The 20,853-nt window shown below is 39.7% G+C and overlaps 1 protein-coding gene across 1 annotated transcript; it reads left to right on the top strand.

Moving 5' to 3' along the window:
* Positions 1-298: 298 nt before the first annotated feature.
* On the top strand, positions 299-19,499 carry dhfr (dihydrofolate reductase). The gene is given in 6 exon segments (NM_001303931.1): positions 299-468; positions 1,776-1,825; positions 2,237-2,342; positions 2,490-2,616; positions 11,638-11,753; positions 19,278-19,499. Coding segments are annotated over 6 exon segments (573 nt in total). The 5' UTR covers positions 299-376; the 3' UTR covers positions 19,360-19,499.
* The last annotated feature ends 1,354 nt before the right edge of the window (positions 19,500-20,853 follow it).

Below are 20,853 nucleotides of genomic sequence, written 5' to 3'. Positions count from 1 at the left end.
AATATATAGAAATTCATTAGAATGAAGACAAATTTACAGTGAATTGTGTTCAATTAATTATATTTCTATGAATTCTCATATAAAATAGGTAGGGTTAGTGTAATAGTTAGTTGGATAGCTTTTGAAACAACTTCCCCACGAGATATTCACAGTATATTACACTCCCGAAAGAACCTATAGATGGCAGTGACCACTCTTCGAAATGTGTAGCCTACCCGAAACCAATGCTTCGAAGAGTACGTCTGCTGATGCAATGTCCGGTATTTAAATTCTGTTTTCTTGCGGGAACTTTAAGGTTGTCCTCATTCTTGGTTGTATTGAAACGTTGAACTAGCTCACACAAGTTATCGGCATTGCATGTTTTTGTGAAAAGAGAATGTCTCGCGTGCTAAATTGCATTGTAGCTGTCTGTCCTAATATGGGTATCGGAAATAAAGGGAATTTACCTTGGCACCCAAAAAGACTTAAGTAAGTACAGTAAATATGCTATTGCCGACTACTGTACATAGCTAGCCTCGTTCGTTTCTGCTACTGTAAAACATTTAGCTAGTTTCTAGCTACAACAGTAAAATGTTCATACAGTATTTACAGTAACTGACCACGAATGGATCTTGCTTGAAGAGACTGACATTTTCATATATTCTGCCACAGTGAAATGTGAACATCGGCCTGTGCTGATGATGCAATTATGAATTTCAAAGTCCATGGTTACACAACAAGCTTCAAGTTAACATTTTGCATATTTCAAAATGCATGTAATTTTGTAGAGTGGCATAAAGGGGTGATTCAGCAACTTCGGGCATTTCAATGTCCCCAAATGTACATGTTTTGTCCTTATATGTTTAATTCACACTACAATCATCCCAGACAATTTTTTGCAACTCTTCATCAGTTGTTTCTGTTCATTTTATACCTTAAATTCTTGTTTGTCCCTAACCAAAACTTTAGAATTTCTGCTATGTATAAGGAAAATACTCATTCATAGTCATTACAAATTGTTTAATGTTATATATTAGAGTCAAATAAATAAAATCTATACCAACAATTACTGATATAATGCCTTTTATATTTGCATAAAATATACCCGTCCCTAAGGGCGCGTTTATATGGAATCCCAGCAATGACAAATGTCAGTAAAATTGTAACAAACAGCGTTTTAGCCGAGGAAGTAGAGCGAGCCTAAAGCCAGCATCAGAACATCGATCAGGCCTGAAGGAGCTGGATTGCCTGTGCAATTTGAATGGGCTGCAGATACCGACTCATGCTACCAGTTGTGACAAGGACACTAGCAAAACAAGAAGAATCAGTCAGGAAGTATAAGGAGAGAGCACTTGTCTGTGGCCACCACCTGCAAAACTATTCCCTTTTTGGGGGATGTCTTGGTGTTGTCTCTCCAGTGCACCGGTTGTCATGAAGTTTAATTGGCTTAGTGTTATACTGTGATGATTGTGTTTTTTATCAATGTATATATAATTTGCATTGATTTGTTTTAGATGTGGAAAATCCCATGGTTATCATTATCTCACAAAAATGTGGGATTTAAATGTTTTATTTCATATGATAATTATATTTTTTCGTCTGTCACTCAGGCAAGTTTGGACAGTCGAGTATCAAGTGTTGCATTATTAGTATTAGGAAATCTTTCTAAAACCTTTCAGGGCCGAAGTACTCGTAGTTGCTGAATCATCCAAATATGGACGTAAAATATTTTTCTGCATTCTCACTGGACTTGTTTCTTCTCTCACTTGCAATAATGACATTGCCTTCTTTTACAGTAATGAATTTAAATATTTCCAGAAGATGACAATGACGCCATTTGTGGAAGGTAACGTGTAGCGTGCACTGTTGAGTACATGTATGATTAAACTGTAGGAGGCTGTATGATTGAATTCAACTAAAGGATTACATTCATTTAGTTGTCAGCTGAACATAATGTCCAACTGAAATGTAACTTCTGCTTTTAATCTAACTATTTCAAATGTGAAAGGTAATATGGCTTGTAATTTCAATGTAGTGATAGCATATTCTCATTCGTAGTTAACTTAGTCAAGGCCTAAAGAGTATCCATTCTCTCACTATACATTTTAGGGTGCAAAGACAACTACAATGTAAATCATCTTTCAACACACAAGCTGAGCATCTTTATCACTTGCTCAAATAAAATTTTCTTCACATTTCTGGGAAACTTTGTTCACTATCTCTATTGTTATAAACAGCTTTGTCCATGCTTGGGTAGGTAAACAAAATGTTGTCATCATGGGGAGGAAGACCTGGTTCTCCATTCCAGAGCGCAACCGGCCACTCAAGAATCGGATCAACATTGTTCTCAGCAGAGAGCTCAAGTAAGAAACATGGGGGACATGTTTAAAGAAAATTGCAACTGTCCTAACATCATTACGACTATAGAACTACTATTATAGAGAGGCCATTTTGGAATCTAAACTGCATTTACCAAGTCATAATGAACATCTTTGTTCTTTGAATGTCAGAGAGCCTCCTCCTGGGGCTCACCACCTGGCTTCAGACTTCAGCTCTGCACTCCGCCTGCTGGATACGGCTGAAATGGCAGAGCGGGTGGACCAGGTCTGGGTGATTGGTGGCAGCTCTCTATACAAGGTATGGTAACCAGAAAAAGTCTAGGGTCAGGCTGTACACTTCTGAGGAAATCAAGATTTTTAGACTTGAGTGTATTTGACTGAATCAGTTTCCCACATTAAAAAATGCTTGAGCAAAGTGCCTAACGAAACAACAAAAGATAAGACATTAAAGTAATAACCAAAAAAATTTATATACAAATAAGAGAGTATCTGCAGGTTTCAGCCAGTAAAATGTAACACTTTTTTTAATGCCACTACAAACTCAGTTTGAAACCAATTTCTCAACAACACCCCATGCAAAAAATATATAAGGACGCCATTTCAACAGAAGTACCCACTGTTGTTTGAGCAGTAAGCCTAATGTTAATAATGATATTACTGGCTGCTTTTCGCAGTTTTTGTGGTTTGTGTTTCTCACACTTTATATGGGATTCAACAGATTTAATTTCCATAAATGTGCCAAGTTTGAAAGACGTCTTGCAAAAAACACAGTGGGCTTCGTTTTCTTTCCCTTGAAGAGATTTCAACAACAAAGCAAAGTTGCTGTTGTCCAACAACTTCTGAATGAATTTGCACTTTTCCATGATACTTGCCGGAGGTTAAACAGACAATGTCCACAATGTAGCTAGCTAAATGACCTAGCTTGGTACTAGTTAGTTATCTACCTCATGATCATCAGTGTTGGGAGAAATGCGGCCAACCATCGCTAGTGTCCTGCTGACATCTAACATTCGGACTGAAATCATGGTTCCTCTCTGCGTGTGACCAGAGCTAAAATGCATTCACAAACCATTTTGTTGCATCACCATAAAACTATTGTAAGGCCTTTAAAAAGACAAAATAAGTTGAAGTTTCAAGGCCTTTTATTTGGATACATTTAATTTAAGACTTTTTAAGGACCCGTGGACATCGGGGTCCCATTAAAAGAGGAAACTAACAACAAATATTCCCTCCGCTCCAATGGCGAGTGCTGGCGAGACATGAAGAAACAAATTTGAAGAGGCACTGCGGTCTTTCAAATCCGCTGTGTGGGAACATTTTGGATTCTGCTTTCAATACGATGACGAGAGTAAGAAGACTAAACAAAGTACAGTCTGCAAGTATTGCTTTCACACTGTCAACTACTCTGGTGTAAACACACGGGTTAAAGGAAAAAATTGAATAAATCAATTGGAGGAACATAATGAATGCAGATATTTACATTCGGGTGTACTGCATGATACAATTAAGCAATTAACATTGTATCATGCTGTGTGGCATGTATATAAATGCTTGGATCAAGATGGCAAGAGGAACGACTTGGAAAGAGGGTTTGTTATTGGGCCTCTTCCAGGATGACAATGCCTCCATCCACAGGGCACTGAATGGTTTGAGTATGAAAATGATGTGAATCATATGCTATGGCCTTTGCAGTCACCAGATCTCAACCCAGCTGAACACTAATGGGCGATTTTGGAACAACGTGTTAGAGAGCGCTTTCCACCACCATCATCAAAATTACAAATGAGAGAATATCTTTGGGAAGTATGGTGTCCATCCATCCAGTAGAGATTTAGAGACCCGTAAAAATCTATGCCAAGGTGCATTAAAACTGTTTTTGTGGCTCATGGTAACCTAGCACTTACTGAGAGTCTTACTGAGAGATGTTGGTTTTTGCTTTAATTTGTCACCCAATAAAAGGCTGGGCTTCACCAAAGCGAACTTGAGGCAGGGATCAATGCAAAAATGTGTACTCTGTTATTCAGAATGGAGGAGCTTATTATACTGATTACAGTATACAGTCCATAAACAATATTGTTATAGAGAAACGTACTTGAATGGCCATTTCTAAACTGATAACTAGAGCATCTTCCCTAAACTGTTACGCAAGACACTGACAACCTTGTCGCATTCTCCAATGTCTGGCTGCGTTTTCTACTATCCAAAACGTTGGAATGCTTTTCAGTTATTTTATTTGTCCGCTTAGCTGAAAGTGGGAAAATGTTCAACCTCAAAAGAGACAGCCTTTTATTTCCTCCCATGGTAGTTTTGTGGGTTGTCATGGAGACCTCATCGCCCAAGGATGTTTTGACAATATAGCTCTTGGTATATGTCTGTCTCTGTCTGTGTGCATTAGTTTTGGGATTATAGGATCACTTTCCATTCAACCAAATAACCCTGTTATGAACACAGAACAAAAGGAGTCTGGGTCCATCTACAATACGACATACGAGTGGAAAATAAAGTCCACAGACTGTAATTATCAAATGTCTCAAAGCAGGAGTGCTGTTTCATTGTGATCTTAAGGAAAAACTGATCCAGGATCAGCGCTTTTAAGTGGAGTGTGACATCATAAAGGAAAGCCAGACTATTTCATACATTATAAACTCTTAGGAATACCTTAATGTATACATTTGTTAGTGATCACCCAAATCTTACCCCTTCTCAGTTTTGTTAAATCCAATTTGCTATTATGGCTTTACCTCGTTGCCACAACTCTACAGTATGTAGCGAATAGTCGGAGATAGATATGTTTCCTCAAAGCCAATCAAACCATTCGGATTCTTATCAAACTGCTTGTTCATCCAGGAAACGTTAAGTTTGTACACGTGCTTGAGGGTAACACTTTTCCCAGCTTTAAAACCATGATGGAGATTTCAGGGCCCAGTGTTACGAGTTGCCAGAGTATAACATGATAAGGCAGCTCTAAAACCATGATGGAGATTTCAGGGCCCAGTGTTACGAGTTGCCAGAGTATAACATGATAAGGCAGCTTTAAAACCATGATGGAGATTTCAGGGCCCAGTGTTACGAGTTGCCAGAGTATAACATGATAAGGCAGCTCTAAAACCATGATGGAGATTTCAGGGCCCAGTGTTACGAGTTGCCAGAGTATAACATGATAAGGCAGCTTTAAAACCATGATGGAGATTTCAGGGCCCAGTGTTACGAGTTGCCAGAGTATAACATGATAAGGCAGCTTTAAAACCATGATGGAGATTTCACGGCCCAGTGTTACGAGTTGCCAGAGTATAACATGATAAGGCAGCTTTAAAACCATGATGGAGATTTCAGGGCCCAGTGTTACGAGTTGCCAGAGTATAACATGATAAGGCAGCTTTAAAACCATGATGGAGATTTCAGGGCCCAGTGTTACGAGTTGCCAGAGTATAACATGATAAGGCAGCTTTAAAACCATGATGGAGATTTCAGGGCCCAGTGTTACGAGTTGCCAGAGTATAACATGATAAGGCAGCTCTCTGATTTCCACCCATCCACCTCAGGCGGTGCTGAGCCAAGTTGCAACGCACTTCGACCCCTGGCGCTGTATGACTCCAACCTACTCCCAACATTGTAACTAAACTCCAGTAGAGATGTCTTCAAATGTATCAGCCCTCCTAAATACTTGGAATGTTGAAGTGTGTTATGGTAATTTTGAACTAAGGTACATTTGAGAAATGTCTGTCTTTCCATTTGGCTGATATGTAGATCTTTACTTTGATTGTGACAAACATGTCTGTATAATATCAGAGGATTAACAGGTATTTGGGCCATGTCCTCCTGCCTAGACAAAGAAGGGTATAAGTCTTTTGTTCCTCAGGAATGTGGGGGAGCTGGTATTAGCATAGGGGGCATCTATTGTCTGTCAAGATGCTGTAAGAACTCTTAGAATTGAAGAAGTTACTTATGGCGGGAAGGAGAGCTGTCCTTTGTGTAAACACAGTAGTAAACATTATGGCAGGAAGGATAAGGTGGGGGAAGATAGCATTTGACTTGTGTGATAGAACAAAGGTGTTTGATTGACATGAGACAGATGGCAGCATCTTACCACACCCCTTTTTCTATGTAATAAATACTGTCGAAGGACATGTTTTGAGTTAGAGACTCCTCAGACGATTATGTGTGTGTAAGCGGTTGACGCGTCTCTCATATGTGCCTAATAGTTAATAAAACGGTTATAATGTACAAAGAGAACTTTGTTTCAGTGTCCCTTACTCCGAGTGTCGATACACGGAATTACCATCACAAGTGACATGCAGGTACATAATGGTAGTCTAATTTAGTGTCACAAATCAGCTCACAAGATTGCTTTCCAGTGGCTGAGGGTTCTTGGTAACAATCTACACAAGTTGGCACTTTTTTTTTTTCTTCAGTTTGTTTTGAATCATTTAGATAGAGCTAAAGTGTATTCAATATTTTAAGAATTTGGTTTATGCTATGTATGATCATGGCAGGAAAGTGATAGACATGAACAAACAGGCAAGGAGAGAAAGCGGCAACAAACCAACAGGTTTATTATTGATAAGTGCCACGCCAAGATAGACTGTTGATCAGTCATCATGTAAATCAATCATTCATTGAATAGGATCTCTGATAGCAGCTGAATTTACCAGCTGAATTTAGGATTGTACTGTATGTATTTACTTCATTCAGGAGAGAGGCAGTCATAACAAAAGCACGGATCAGAAAAGTTAGCTGAGCGAGGGAGAGAGAGGCCACAAACCAACGGTTAAGATAGTAAGAAGTAGTAATTCAAGGCGGTCTATAGGAGCAGATTGGAAAACGTAAAGCTGGACTTACTTGCCTGACTGAGATGTTACCAGCATCATTGTAGTATTAGTCATTTTAAAAGATGCACTCTGGTTACATTATCATCAATCTGAAATGCCTTTCCAGCTGAAAAGTCCCACCATGCAAAGAAGTCACACAAGGTATAATTTACCAATGCTATTTAGGACTATTGCATGTTCAGAAATCACAACTTTCTTTAAGTCAAACTGGATTTGTTAGTCCTATCAAATTCACAAGGCAAGGTACAGAAAGCATATTGAGTAGACATTGTTTGGGGTAACTATCTATTTGCTATAACTTTTCCAGACATAATGAGTATTGCAAGTTAGCGTTGTGGAAACAATTATCACCCTCAGTATTTTCAACCAGACTACCTCTGAGCAAAACTGTGTCAGTTGCACTGGTCCTATTCGCACCTCATTGGTGAATCCGCCAATGCCTTTTTTATTTTTTGAGCGTGTCTATATCTAATGTAGTCATGGAGAAAGAAAATCTAACTAAAAGTGGATTCTAGAAGTGGAGAAAAACAGAACTACATAAGATATTTTTGTGAATAAATTAACATTCACACTTCAAATGTCCCCTACCCCCCCAATATCAGAGTCACTCCTACGCCCTTGCATGTAGGTATGTATGGTTGGATCATTTCAGCAAGTTAAGTAGTAGCAAGTCCATGTATTGCTTTATAGGTTAACAATAAAACCTTAAAATCAGCCCTAACCCTAACAGGCCGCCAGTGTAAAGAGGCTAGTGCTGGAGTAATGTGTTCAAATGTTTTTGTTCTAGTTAGGATTCTAGCAGTGTTCAGCACTAATTGAAGTTTGTTCATTCATTTATCAGGGTAACCGGAAAGAAGAGCATTGCAGTAATCTAATCTAGAAGTAACAAAAGCATGGATTAGTTTTTCTGCATCCGTTTTTGATAAAAAGATTATAAGCAACTCTTAAAATATATTTTGTATGTTCATCAAAGGGGAGGTCAGGGTCGAGGGTAACGCAGAGGTTTCTTACAGTTTTTTGGGATATGACCATGCAATTCACAGTTAGATCTGCCAAGAAAACTCCTTGTTTTTCTTGAGTTTAAAAGCAAGAAGTTCTCTGCCATCCACTTCCTAATATCTGAAACGCATGCTTGCAAAGTAGCTAATTTTGGGGCTTCTCCATGCTTCATCGAAATATATAACTGTGTGTAGTCAGAATAACAGTACAAATTGACATTGTGATTCCAGATGACATCACCCAGAGGCAGTATACAGTTGTGCTCAAAAGTTTGCATACCCTTGGAGAATTGGTAATATATGTACCATTTGTAAAGAAAACATGAGTGAGCAGGCAAAACACATGTCTTTAAGTCATAACAGAATGATAAAATCATAAAACAAAACGTGGCAACAAAGAAAGAATTGAACTGACCCCTGTTCAAAAGTTTGCATACCCTTAGTTCTTAACACTGTGTATTGCCCTCTTTAGCATCAAGGACAGTATGCAGTAATTTGTAATAGTTGTCTATGAGGCCCCAAATGCAGGTGGTATAGCTGCCCATTCGTCTTGGCAAAATACCTCCAGGTCATGCAAAATCTTTGGCATCTTGCATGAATCGCAGGTTTGAGATCTCCCCAGAGTGGCTCGATGATATTAAGGTCAGGAGACTGTGATGGCCACTCCAGAACCTTCACCTTTTTTATTCTGTAACCGCTTGAGGGTCAACTTGGCCTTCTGCTTAGGGTCATTGTCGTGCTGGAAAGTCCAAGAGCGTCGCGTGCGCAGCGTTCGTGCAGAAGAATGCAAATTGTCTGCCAATATTTTCTGATGTCATGCTGCATTCATCTTGCCATCAATTATCACAAGATTCCCTGTGCCTTCAGAGCTCAAACACCTCCAAAACATCAGTGAGCCACTATCATGCTTCACAGTGGGGTGGTATTATGTTCAATATAGGCCTTGTTGACCCCTCTCCAAACATAGCGCTTATGGTTGTGACCATAAAGCTCTATTTTGTTCTCATCACTCCAAATTAGTGTGCCAGAAGATGTGATGTGTGTCAAGGTATTGTCGGGCATATTGTAACAGGGTTTTTTGTGGCATTGGCGCAGTAAAGGCTTTCTGGCATCTTGACCATGCAGCTCATTTTTGTTTTAAGTATCGTCGTATTGTGCTCTTTGAAACATCCACACCGTCTTTTTCCAGAGCAGCCTGTATTTCTCCTGAGGTTACCTGCAGGTTTTTCTTTGTTTCCCATAAAATTCTTCTGGCACTTTTGGCTGAAATCTTTCTTGGTCTGCGTGACTGCCATCAAGAGGTCCCCGAAATGTCCACTTCTTAATAAGTGATTGAACAGTACTGACTGGCATTTGCAAGGCTTTGAATATCTTTTTATATCCTTTTCCGTCTTTATAAAGTTGCATTACCTTGTTACGCAGGTCTTTTGACAGGTCTTTTCCGCTCCCCATGGCTCAGTATCTAGCCAGCCCAGTGCATCCACGTGAGAGCTAACAAACTCATTGACTATTTATACACAGTTGAATCCAGAGGTGCATAGCAGGTCTATATATTCTTAAAACAACTGAAAGCTTTTACTGTTGTCAAAGGCGCTCTTACTAAGTACTGAATAAAGGGTCAGCATACTTATGAATACAGCTCATTTTTCTTTCCTTTCCAAAAAAGTCGAAAAGGAAAGTTTTGAGTGAGGAACAGAAGCGTTCAATTTGCAGTGGTCTCTTTATTTCAGCCCTTCTGTTCCTCACTCAAAACCTTCCTTCAACTTTTTTGGAAAGGAAAGAAAAGGGTGCAGTGGTTTCTTATTTTTTTCCGGAGCTGTATTAAATATTTAATTTAATTATTATTAAGAAATTGACACAGATTTGTAAAGATGTTTTTGCTTTAACATTATTGAGAATTGTGTGTAAAATTATGAAGAAAAACAAATGTAATCAACTATGAATTATGTCTATAACACACAAAAAATATGAACAAATGTGTAGGGTCTGAATACTTTCTGATCCTACTGCAAGATATACTCAATCTAGGCAGCTGGGGTAGCTTTATGGAGCTGCAGAACCCAAACATTCTATGCTCTTACATGAAAATCCAGTAAGTGCTTTTGCCAGTAGCACAGAATGTTACAGTGCCTATAAAAAGTACAACCCTTTTATCTTTCAAGTAAAATATAAACAAATGTTTTAAATGTTTTTATTTAATTATATTTTTTAAATACAGTTTAAAATTCACAATTGGTGTCCACACCCCATTGTAATTGCACCAAGCTAATTGGCCTCTGCGTTTAATTGTAATGATTCCCAGATTTTCAGGAAATTCAGCTATTTCTGTTGGGGAGTAAATTGCCAAGCAAACACAGATCAAGACCCTGCTGCGAACATGCTGTCCCTCTAAACTAGATGACCAAGCAAGTGGGAGACTGATCAGAGAAGGTACTTTGAGGCCAGTTGAATTTTGATAGAGCAACAGGTGTTTATGACCTAGGCTGGTCAAAGGATGCATGCAAAAATATAATAAACACCCACCTTAAATCCTGTTTAAAATATTCAAAAAAAAAACTTGGGAGATTATGTAGCCATGGGGCAAATTGGTTTGTAACCTGTCCATTCCTACTACAGTATACTTCAGTCCTCATAAATGTGTACATGGGGGGGGTTAATATAAATACATGAAACAATTTCAAAAATAGGTGAAATGGGCACATGCCGAGCAGTATGCATATGTGGCGCCTCACCAGAGAACAGGGTTCAACACCTGTATACACCCTTCACTACTTAAACTCCTCTTCACTGGTCTCCCTATTGTTACAACTGTAAAAACAAACCAAAAAAAAGCCTGATAAAATGAGTGATATATTTGTAGGCACAAGATCTACACGCAATTTATTCCCACTGAGAACAGCACAAATCATACGGTTGTCTTGAAAAAGAATTTTGCGACAGAAGAAACATCATCCAAACAACAACCTGTCAAGCAAACTGTTGAGGAGTTGATAACATGGGGTCAGCCCTATGGCACTCAGGCTCACAGACTGGGGCCTCGGTGGTGAGGTGCTCTAAGGCACTCTTTCGTAGGACCAAGCTAACCACAAGTGTCAAGGTTTGAGCCTTGACTGTAGAAGGCTGACAAAATGGTTGGGAAGCCCCATGGGTTATGCAAAGTGGCCAGCATCTCCTGAGAAGATCTTGTCTGTGGGGATTTCCTGATCTCATGCCAGGAGCCTGCAAAGCTTACTGAGGTTGTCATGTGTGAGCATGTTCTCAAATTTGTTGTCCCATGTGACTTTCTGATTGGAACAGCAGTGTGGAAAAATCTGAATCTGTTGGGAGTTGTTGTGATGAGACAGGACTGTAAAGTAAATATAATTAGATATGAGAAAAGCTGTACAGGGTGGAGGATTTACTACTTCCATGCATGTGTTTCTTGCAAGCACCCTGTAATTTATGTATTGTTTTTAATTGTTTTTAACTTTTGTTTGTTGTCGGGTTCCCCAGGAGATGATGGAGAGTGAGGGGATCAGAAGGTTGTTTGTGACTAGGATCCTACAGCAGTTTGAGAGTGACACGTTCCTGCCTGAAATCAACCAAGATAAATATCGCCTACTGCCAGAGTGAGTCTCTCACTCACACAAAACATACACATGTAAATACAGGCTTTCCGTATGCTACTGTCCATTTGTAGTAAATGGTCCCATTTGCATCACATAATCTTAAGTTTTGTACAGACTCAAATTGGTTTGTTTGGACATTAGGCTACATTTGAAAGCTGAAGTATATAAAACATATCCATTACGATTATAATGATTTGTTTTACTTAAGAACTGAGCACAAAAGAACCAAACATTGTGTGTGTGTGTTTTCTTTTGAAAATGCACTTATGGTAAATGCCATCTTTTACAGTGATAAGCAGCTATTTTATAATATATATTTTCAGAATCAGGTAAATTCATCTGGCACCAAAGTACATCTTTCAACCATGAGAAGTCTTACACAAAATGGCCTTGTAGGACATCTTTTGGGTCTTCCACTCCATTTTCAGACTTCAACTTTCCTTCAGCTCATTTTCTTTAGATTTCTTTATAACATTTCTTATCTCGCAAGCTAACAATTTCCTTTAGGACAAAAATACATTAACTTACCTTTTCCACATTTTAGTTTAGTTTACAGCCTTATTCTAAAATTTATTAAATTCACTTTTTCCTCATCAAACTACACACAATACCCCACAATGACCAAGAATGACAGTGAGCGCCATCATTGAGAAATGAAAGACATTTGGAACAACCAAGAATATTTGTTGAGCTAGCAACCCAGCCAAACTGAACAATAGTTATTTTACCATTTGAAATCAAGGGCTGGAATTCAAAACCAATTTTTATTTTTTAAATTTCTCACTGTCCAAATACTTTTGGACCTTCTGGTGCACTGGTGCTGGTAAAGCTATAGAAATTACATTTTAAAATTTGATTTGATGGCACAACAATTCTCTATACTACTCATTACTTATTTTCCAACGTTAACTGAAATTTGGTGAACTGTGTAGAATTTAAGAAACAAGAAAAATGACAATAAAAAAATCCAGGCCCCTATCATTGTTCCTCTATGGCAGACCTGGGCAAGATAAAATTAAAAGTCCTGTGGCACTCCCAGTAATAAGTACAGCTGTATCATATTGTCTGTTTAAAATACCTTTAAGTTGAAACAAGGTATTTCCGTTGCTATGATACGTATGATACGACCAGCACCACAATCCATGCGCAAAAAGTTGATAACGAAAGCAGGGTATTTAAAAAAAACTATTGACAGGAAAATATTTGCAGATGTCACAGGTAAAGCAACTTGCTTAATATGTTAAGCTAACGTCACAATTTTTAAAGAGAACAATTTGCAGAGGCGCTTCCAGAGCAAGCATGCAGCGAAATACAAAAACTGTCACCCGATGCTACAAATCAACAAGCCTAAGCGCAGATGCAGCCTGATGAACATCTTGCAGCAGTAGCACACACTGCTTCAACAGAACCGCACACTGCTTCAACAGAACCTCAAACTGCTTCAACAGAACAGCACACTGCTTCAACAGAACCGCACACTGCTTCAACAGAACCGCACACTGCTTCAACAGAACCGCACACTGCTTCAACAGAACCGCACACTGCTTCAACAGAACCGCACACTGCTTCAACAGTACAGCACACTGCTTCAACAGAAATTACTCCTGATTTCACCTCACTTGTCAACGCCTATATGAGTCTCTCCTGTTGATATTGAGTGAGTAGCCCTAAAAGTTGGTCTGGGTGGCTGGAATCGCTGTCGTTAAATGCGCGTAGTACAAAAAATATACTTTATGAAGTTAGATGACACCAATTATACCAACATTTGCTTTGAGTGGAAATCTTCAGAAGTGATTTCATAGACGTATGTGTGCCCTAATAATTATTATACCTATATAACTGCTATACACTATACCTTATGTAATACACTATACCAACAGAGTAATTAGCTTAAGTTTTAGGGCAAATAGTGTTGTAACATTTCTGTTGAATAATAAAAAGGGATTTTTTTAGGCCTTTGCCTACCATAATAACAGTTGTTAACAGAAAATAACTTTAAAAACATTGTTAAAGTAAATTAATTTCAATTATGAAAACGGTGTTGAATGGAAAATAAATATGCATAAATAGAATATACAAGTTAACAGAGTTAGATATGTTGTGTGTTTTTAGGCATGTTGGTTAATCGGGCCCACGATGCTCTCTGGCATTTTCAGTGTGGCCCCCCAGTGAAAAATATTGCCCACCCCTGTTCTATGAGCTTGTGGGGAGATCATTTTGTCTCTTAGTGATGCTGATTGAGGAGACGCATTTCACAACAAAGCCAGACTAGGATGTGCTTTTGCGTGCACCCGAAATAATGTCTGGTGAATAAAGGTTGTGAAACACATCCATTTCACTATTACTAAAGATTGTATTGAAATCCCTTAACAGTTGTCTAATTTAAAGAATTACAGATGGTGCGTTGAACTTTGATGTTATTTGATATTTTATTTTAAAACACTGACATTCAATAATTTTAGTTGACCTTGTTTTTATGTTGGAAAATATTTGTAAGAAAAAAACTGAAGTACTGAGATACTTCATTGTCGCCATACCATACCATACCATCTTCTTCCGCTTATCCGGGGCCGGGTCGCGGGGGCAGCAGTCTAAGCAGGGATGCCCAGACTTCCCTCTCCCCAGACACTTCCTCCAGCTCTTCCGGGGGGACACCGAGGCGTTCCCAGGCCAGCCGGGAGACATAGTCCCTCCAGCGTGTCCTAGGTCTTCCCCGGGGTCTCCTCCCGGTGGGACGGGACCGGAACACCTTCCCAGGAAGGCGTTCCGGAGGCATCCGAAACAGATGCCCAAGCCACCTCAGCTGACCCCTCTCGATGTGGAGGAGCAGCGGCTCTACTCTGAGCTCCTCCCGGGTGACCGAGCTTCTCACCCTATCTCTAAGGGATCGCCCAGCCACCCTTTTCCGACTGAGGACCATGGCCTCGGATTTGGAGGTACTGATTTTCATCCCCACCGCTTCACACTCGGCTGCAAACCGTCCAAGTGCATGCTGAAGGTCCTGGCTTGAAGGGGCCAACACGACAACACCATCCGCAAAGAGCAGAGACGAAATCGTGTGGTCCCCAAACCTGACACCCTCCGGCCCCTGGCTGCGCCTAGAAATTCTGTCCATAAAAATTACGAACAGAACCGGTGACAAAGGGCAGCCCTGCCGGAGTCCAACATGCACAGGGAACAAGTCTGACTTACTGCCGGCAATGCGGACCAAGCTCCTGCTTCGGTCGTACAGGGACCTGACAGCCCTTAGCAAGGGACCCAGGACCCCATATTCCCGAAGCACCCTCCACAGGATGCCGTGAGGGACACAGTCGAATGCCTTCTCCAAATCCACAAAACACATGTGGATTGGTTGGGCAAACTCCCATGAACCCTCCATCACCCTGTAGAGGGTATAGAGCTGGTCCAGTGTTCCACGGCCTTTTCCGTGTCCAGGGATCGGGTTGTCTAGGCCCCCGCCTTCGACTGCCGCCCGATCCTCTCTGCACCGGCCCCTTATGGTCCCTCCTGTGGGTGGTGAGCCCACGGGAGGGCGGCCCCATGTTGATCGTTCGGGCTGGGACCGGCCGGGCCCCATGGGGAAAGGCCCGGCCACCAGGCGCTCGCTGATGATTGTTGCTTCATTGTTGCTTTGGACTTATTCTTAGGATACATTTCCTGCTGAAAAGTGAATTTCCTCCCAAGCTTTAGTTTTTTAACAGACTGAAGTGGGTTTTTATTGCAGTATTTGTGTGTGTTTTGCTCCATCCCACTGAGCAAAGGAGATTACAAATACATATTTTTGATTGAAAAAACTTTTAAAACATCTTTTAAATGATTTGGATATTACTTTGTACCCTTTTTAGTATCAATGCATTTCTTTTACTTTCATATTCACATCCTGACCGATGCACAGTAATGTCCATATTTTAAGAAATTGAGAGAATATGGCACATTTCTACAGAACAGGCAATCCTCAAATTATTATCCAGCTGCACTAGCCAAGAAGAACTGTGGTAACTAAAGGAGTTAGTATTCCACGGTTGAGCTGAGAGACACAAACTGCTCATGACATACGGTAGTGGAAGCATCACGCTATGGGGATGCTTCTCAGTGTTAGTAACTGGGAGAAAGGTCAAGCTCACAACCTCACTGGGGTGAAGATTCCTATTTTTTCACAAAACAATCCAAAGCATGCAGCCATGCCTGGAACTCAAACCAATTGAGAATATGTGGAAAGATTTGAAAATTGCTCTCTAACTTGATGGAGCTTGAGCAATTTTGCAAAGAAGAATGGGCAAAATCTGCTAATTCCAGATCAGCAAAGCTGTTAGAAACTTATCCAGATATTGAAACTCCACCAAATATTGACTAAAGGGGGTGAACACTATTATAGAAATTCTTGAACTGAGAAATGTCTGCTTTACTATTACCTGGTGTGTAACACTGATCTTTGTCTGCAGAGTTCTAATCGATGGAATTGCCATAACAATACTTATGCAGTCTTATGCAGTCAATTAATTTGTTTTATATCTGTACATTTGTTGATTTTAAACGTATGTAGAAGATTAAAAAAATTATAATAATTCAAGTTCAAGGGGGTGAATGTTTTTGAGAGCCACTGTAACTGTCCTTATTAGATTAGATTCAACTTTATTTTCATTGAACAGAACAGTAAGGTAACTTTGTTAGTCTATATATTAAGTATTGAAGCCCTGAAGCCCAAGCAGTAAAAAAAAAAAAGCGAGTGAGCAATCGGCTGAATAGTAGCATGTTGGCATAACATTTTGCTCAAATGATAAAACATTGTATGTAATATGAAACAGGATTGTCCCATACATAGTCAATCCAGGCAACATTAAAAAGAATAAAAGTTGCAAAAATAAAACTTTCAATCAGGTAGTCTTGTTTAAGTGAACCTTTTGCTTTGTAAAAAGAGAAAGCGTTGCTCAGTAGTTGTGACCAATAGCAGCTAGTATACTAATTCACAGCCTAACAACCCTCCGCTATTACTCAGTTTAACGCAGTGGTTAATGGTGTCTAAAGAAACCATGAATATTTTTATTTAAGACTTACTATAACGCAGCTACTGAAGATTTTACCAAGCAAAGTTTTTATCTATCCAGAACAAATCCTAATGCATAATTTGCTTTGACAGGGATGAGATTCAAACGCGGGACCTATTGGTTGCAGGTCCGCAACTCTTAACCACTACACTATTTAACAAGGGGCACTCACTCACTCACACTCTAAGAGACATTCACTCTTCTTGGCCAACTCCGCTTACGCAGTCCGTCAAAAATAGCTGGCTAGTTGGTCTAATACATTTTATATTTTGTTGTTATGGCCAGAAAACATTGACACAAAGATGTTAGATAATGTAAGGCAATTCATACATATTTCTGCGCTAATTCATGGGAGACAATGCAAATTCTTTGACATTTGTAGTTCATTTGCAATTGTAATTAATGTAAAAGCTTGTAACAATAATTTGAAATTAATTACGTGTTATAAAATACTAACGACTTGACAGGCCTATGCATTAGGTTATTTGCCGCTGTTATAGCATTTCAATCTGAATGTCTGTCTCAAATATATGTAGCCTAATTATTTATACCAAAACGTTATTCAGGTTCATTTTTTTAAATTAATTAATTAATTACAATTTAAATGTATAATTTTTTTTGGCACGAGATTGTGGTATATATGATCAATAGTGAAAATATTTGTCATGCACATCCCTATTAGCAATTGCAACATATCCATCCATCTTCTTCCACTTATCCGGGGCCGGGTCGCCAACCTGAAGTGGGCAAGCCACCCTTTTCGGACTGAGGACCATGCAACATATTTCAAAATGTTATTAGTCTTACAAATATTTCCTAACTTACAATATTTATTTTTCAAATATAATTTCTTTCTGTTTGATACTTTTTGAAAATAATGTAAGCATATTATTTGAAACTCAGTAAAAATGTAAAGGAGTTTATTCTAATACTTTTGCAAAGCACTGTATTATGGATTTTTCGTATGTCAATGCAAAATGTGTCCCTTTGTGTAATAATGATTTATTAACCAATATTTCATGAATTGGGATAATAAGGCTAATAAATTTAACCAACTTTTAATGAATAGGGATAATAAGGCTAATAAAGGAATTAATATCCAGTTCCGCAGACATGACTGTTGACCCCCTGGCAATGATGTAGGCTGTAGACCACGGAGGAACAACCTTTTTATTTTAAGAGCCACATTGGAATTTTGAAAATCAATGGAGGGTCACCAATTTTTGTTGTTGTGTATATTTTGTTTTTCAAACTTGATTTGCAGGCCAGAAGAGGACAGTTACTAAATCATGTATAGGTTAATCATTTGGAGTTTTTTTTAACCCCTGTCAAAAATATTTCATTCTCATCCCTACTATGGGCCAGATTAAATCAGCTCGCAGACCGGATTGGGCCCACGGGCCTTAGTTTGCCCACCTGTGCCAGACTAACCATACTAACAGTACATAAACTACAGACAAGTGCTCAGTGTGAACCTGCTCTCATCTGAGAAGAGAATGGGGCACCTGGAAATTCTGGTGTTCTCTGGCGAATGCCGGTCGATGTGCAAGATGCTGGGCTGCGAGTACAGGTCCCACTAGAGGACGTCGGGCCCTCATGCCACCCTCACGGTCTGTTTCTGATGGTCAGGAATATGCACACCAGTAGCCCGCTGGAGGTCATTTTGTAGGGCTCTGGCAGTGCTCCTCCTCGCACAACAGATACCAGTGCTGCTTCTGGGTTGATGCCCTTCTGTGGCCCTGTCCAGCTCTCCTCATGTAACGGCCCGTCTCCTGGTGTCTCCTCCATGCTTTTGAGACTACTGGGTGACATTGCAAATCTTGTGACGGCACATATGGATGAGGAGAGAGCAATTGTTTGTGGCCACCTCCTACAAAACTATTCCCTTTTTGGGGGTTGTCTGGCTTTTGCCTCTCCAATGCACCTGTTGTCACTTTCATTTGCATCTGAACAGGTGACATTGATTCACAATCGCTTATACTTCTTAACTGAACAGATTGATATTCCTGAAGTTTAATTGGCTTGGTGTTAGACTGTGATGATTATGTTCCCTATTTTTTTTTTAACTATGTATTTGTTTAATCTCCATGGCTTAAACATCTTATTATCCAAGCCTAATTTGAATGAAACAGCATTGAGTGTTTATGTTCAGAATCACTATCCAGACTCCTGTCCACCATTTTCAGCCTAAGTCTTTAATCTGATTGTGCTTTCTCCAAATATCTTTCCAATCAATTACTTTGGAGTTGGCCTGAAAGCACAAGCTGATTTGGGACTCAGACAAAAAATAGTAAGATGTATAGATTCCAGGATATAGGTCTGATTCCTGTTGTCATGCACAATTTCAAATAACATTATCGTGTAAAGTACCAAATCTACAAAGTGTCAGTGAAGAGCAAAATTCATGAAACTCCTTTAGGAGGTTTGACAGAAGAGGAATGATTTGTGATTATCTTGTGTCTCCCCCCCACCCTTTCAGATTTCCAGGAGTACCACGGGACGTACAGGAAGAGAGTGAGATACAGTACCGGTTTGAAGTGTATGAAAGTGTTGACCATTGAGTTGTTACCACACACCCAGGAAGACACCCTGTGGTGTCATCTGTCATGTAAATAATTGCTGCTGCTGACTGATGTATTTTTTTTTATCCATTATGAATAAATAGTGATATTTCACAGAAATTAAACATGGTCATTTTGTGATGCCTATTTTCCTCCCATTGCTTTCTCACTTTGTTACAATATTTTGTTAGTCTTTGTATGTTTAAAAAAAATATATATATACTCATTTTGACCATAGACTACAGTAGAGAAGTATATAGCAAATAGGGGGAGGTTTGGTAGCAGCCCAAGACATGACTGCTCATTCTAAATGAGGCACAGCATGAATATGCAGTTTGTTTCAACTACACAGCAAATCAAGTCACCAGGCTTTTGGAGTGGCTACATGTGGAAAGGAGTGGTACTATTCATGTCTCTGAAACACACTGGCTGTAATAAAGCAGACCCTGCTCAATTAGTCACCACCTGTAAGGTCTGGGAGTGTAACACACCAAACCTCACACACAAACACCCACATACACTACTTGAATAACACAACACACAATCCTGGCAGAATACAAAACGGAACACGCTCCGCGCACCTGCTCATATCTGGATTGGCACTTGTAGTCTAATCATTATACAGAGATAAGAGCCATGTGCTCCTCAGCCTGCAGTGTTACACACACAGTCTGGAAAATGTCAGTGAAAACACACATTAGCATTTCTGATTAGACTTTAGACACAATCATTTGTCTTCTCACACGTTGAGTGAGCACGTTGCTAGGGAGAACGCGGGGGTAATACACAATAGCCGAATTAAAGGTTGATAGAAATATCCAAATATTAGATTCATTTTGAGAACTAAATCCATTTTGTGTGCTACTGTAGCCTTTTTATAAACTGATACTTCATCACATGCGGACATGCTTCTGACTTTAAGCTGACCTTTATTCATCATTGCCCTTTGTCGGAGTTAACTTCTCTTGTATGACTCTTAGAGTATTTGGAGTAGGCTAGTTGACGCAGAGGACAGGCAATAAAGGGTCCTATTTCTGTATCTTCCTGTCTACGCGGGATATGCTGTGTGCTGACGCTTAAACAGTGCTTGTTGAGATGTGGCTTTTGAGTTGTGAATAGGTTGCTTTCATTGTCTCAGCCTTGAGAAGTCCAGGATCTGACGCTGTAGCCTTGCCCTTTCGTCAGATCGATTATGACACACTGACAGACAAACTCTTTCACTCACACACACGTGCATTTTCTCTGAGACTGACACAAAAGGGCAACATGCTTGTCTCTGCACGCCACCTCTACCTCAAATGATGCACCGTCTGAGGGGAATAATGGCTAGTTCTCAGTGGCATGCAGTCTCTCTCCAGTCTTGCTAAATGTGCAGACCATCTTGCCCTAGTTCTTGCATTGTGTCCATGCCTGTAATTAACCTTTATTTCGGACTGAGTTTCAGTTCTAATTTCCAGTCTCCACACTCTCTGCCTGTCTCTCTTGCTCTCTTTA

This window comes from Esox lucius, chromosome 13 (genome assembly GCF_011004845.1).
Source record: "Esox lucius isolate fEsoLuc1 chromosome 13, fEsoLuc1.pri, whole genome shotgun sequence".
NCBI classification, from domain to species: domain Eukaryota; kingdom Metazoa; phylum Chordata; class Actinopteri; order Esociformes; family Esocidae; genus Esox; species Esox lucius.
Note: the sequence above shows the minus strand (reverse complement) of the source record. Positions and strands in the feature narration are given on the sequence as shown.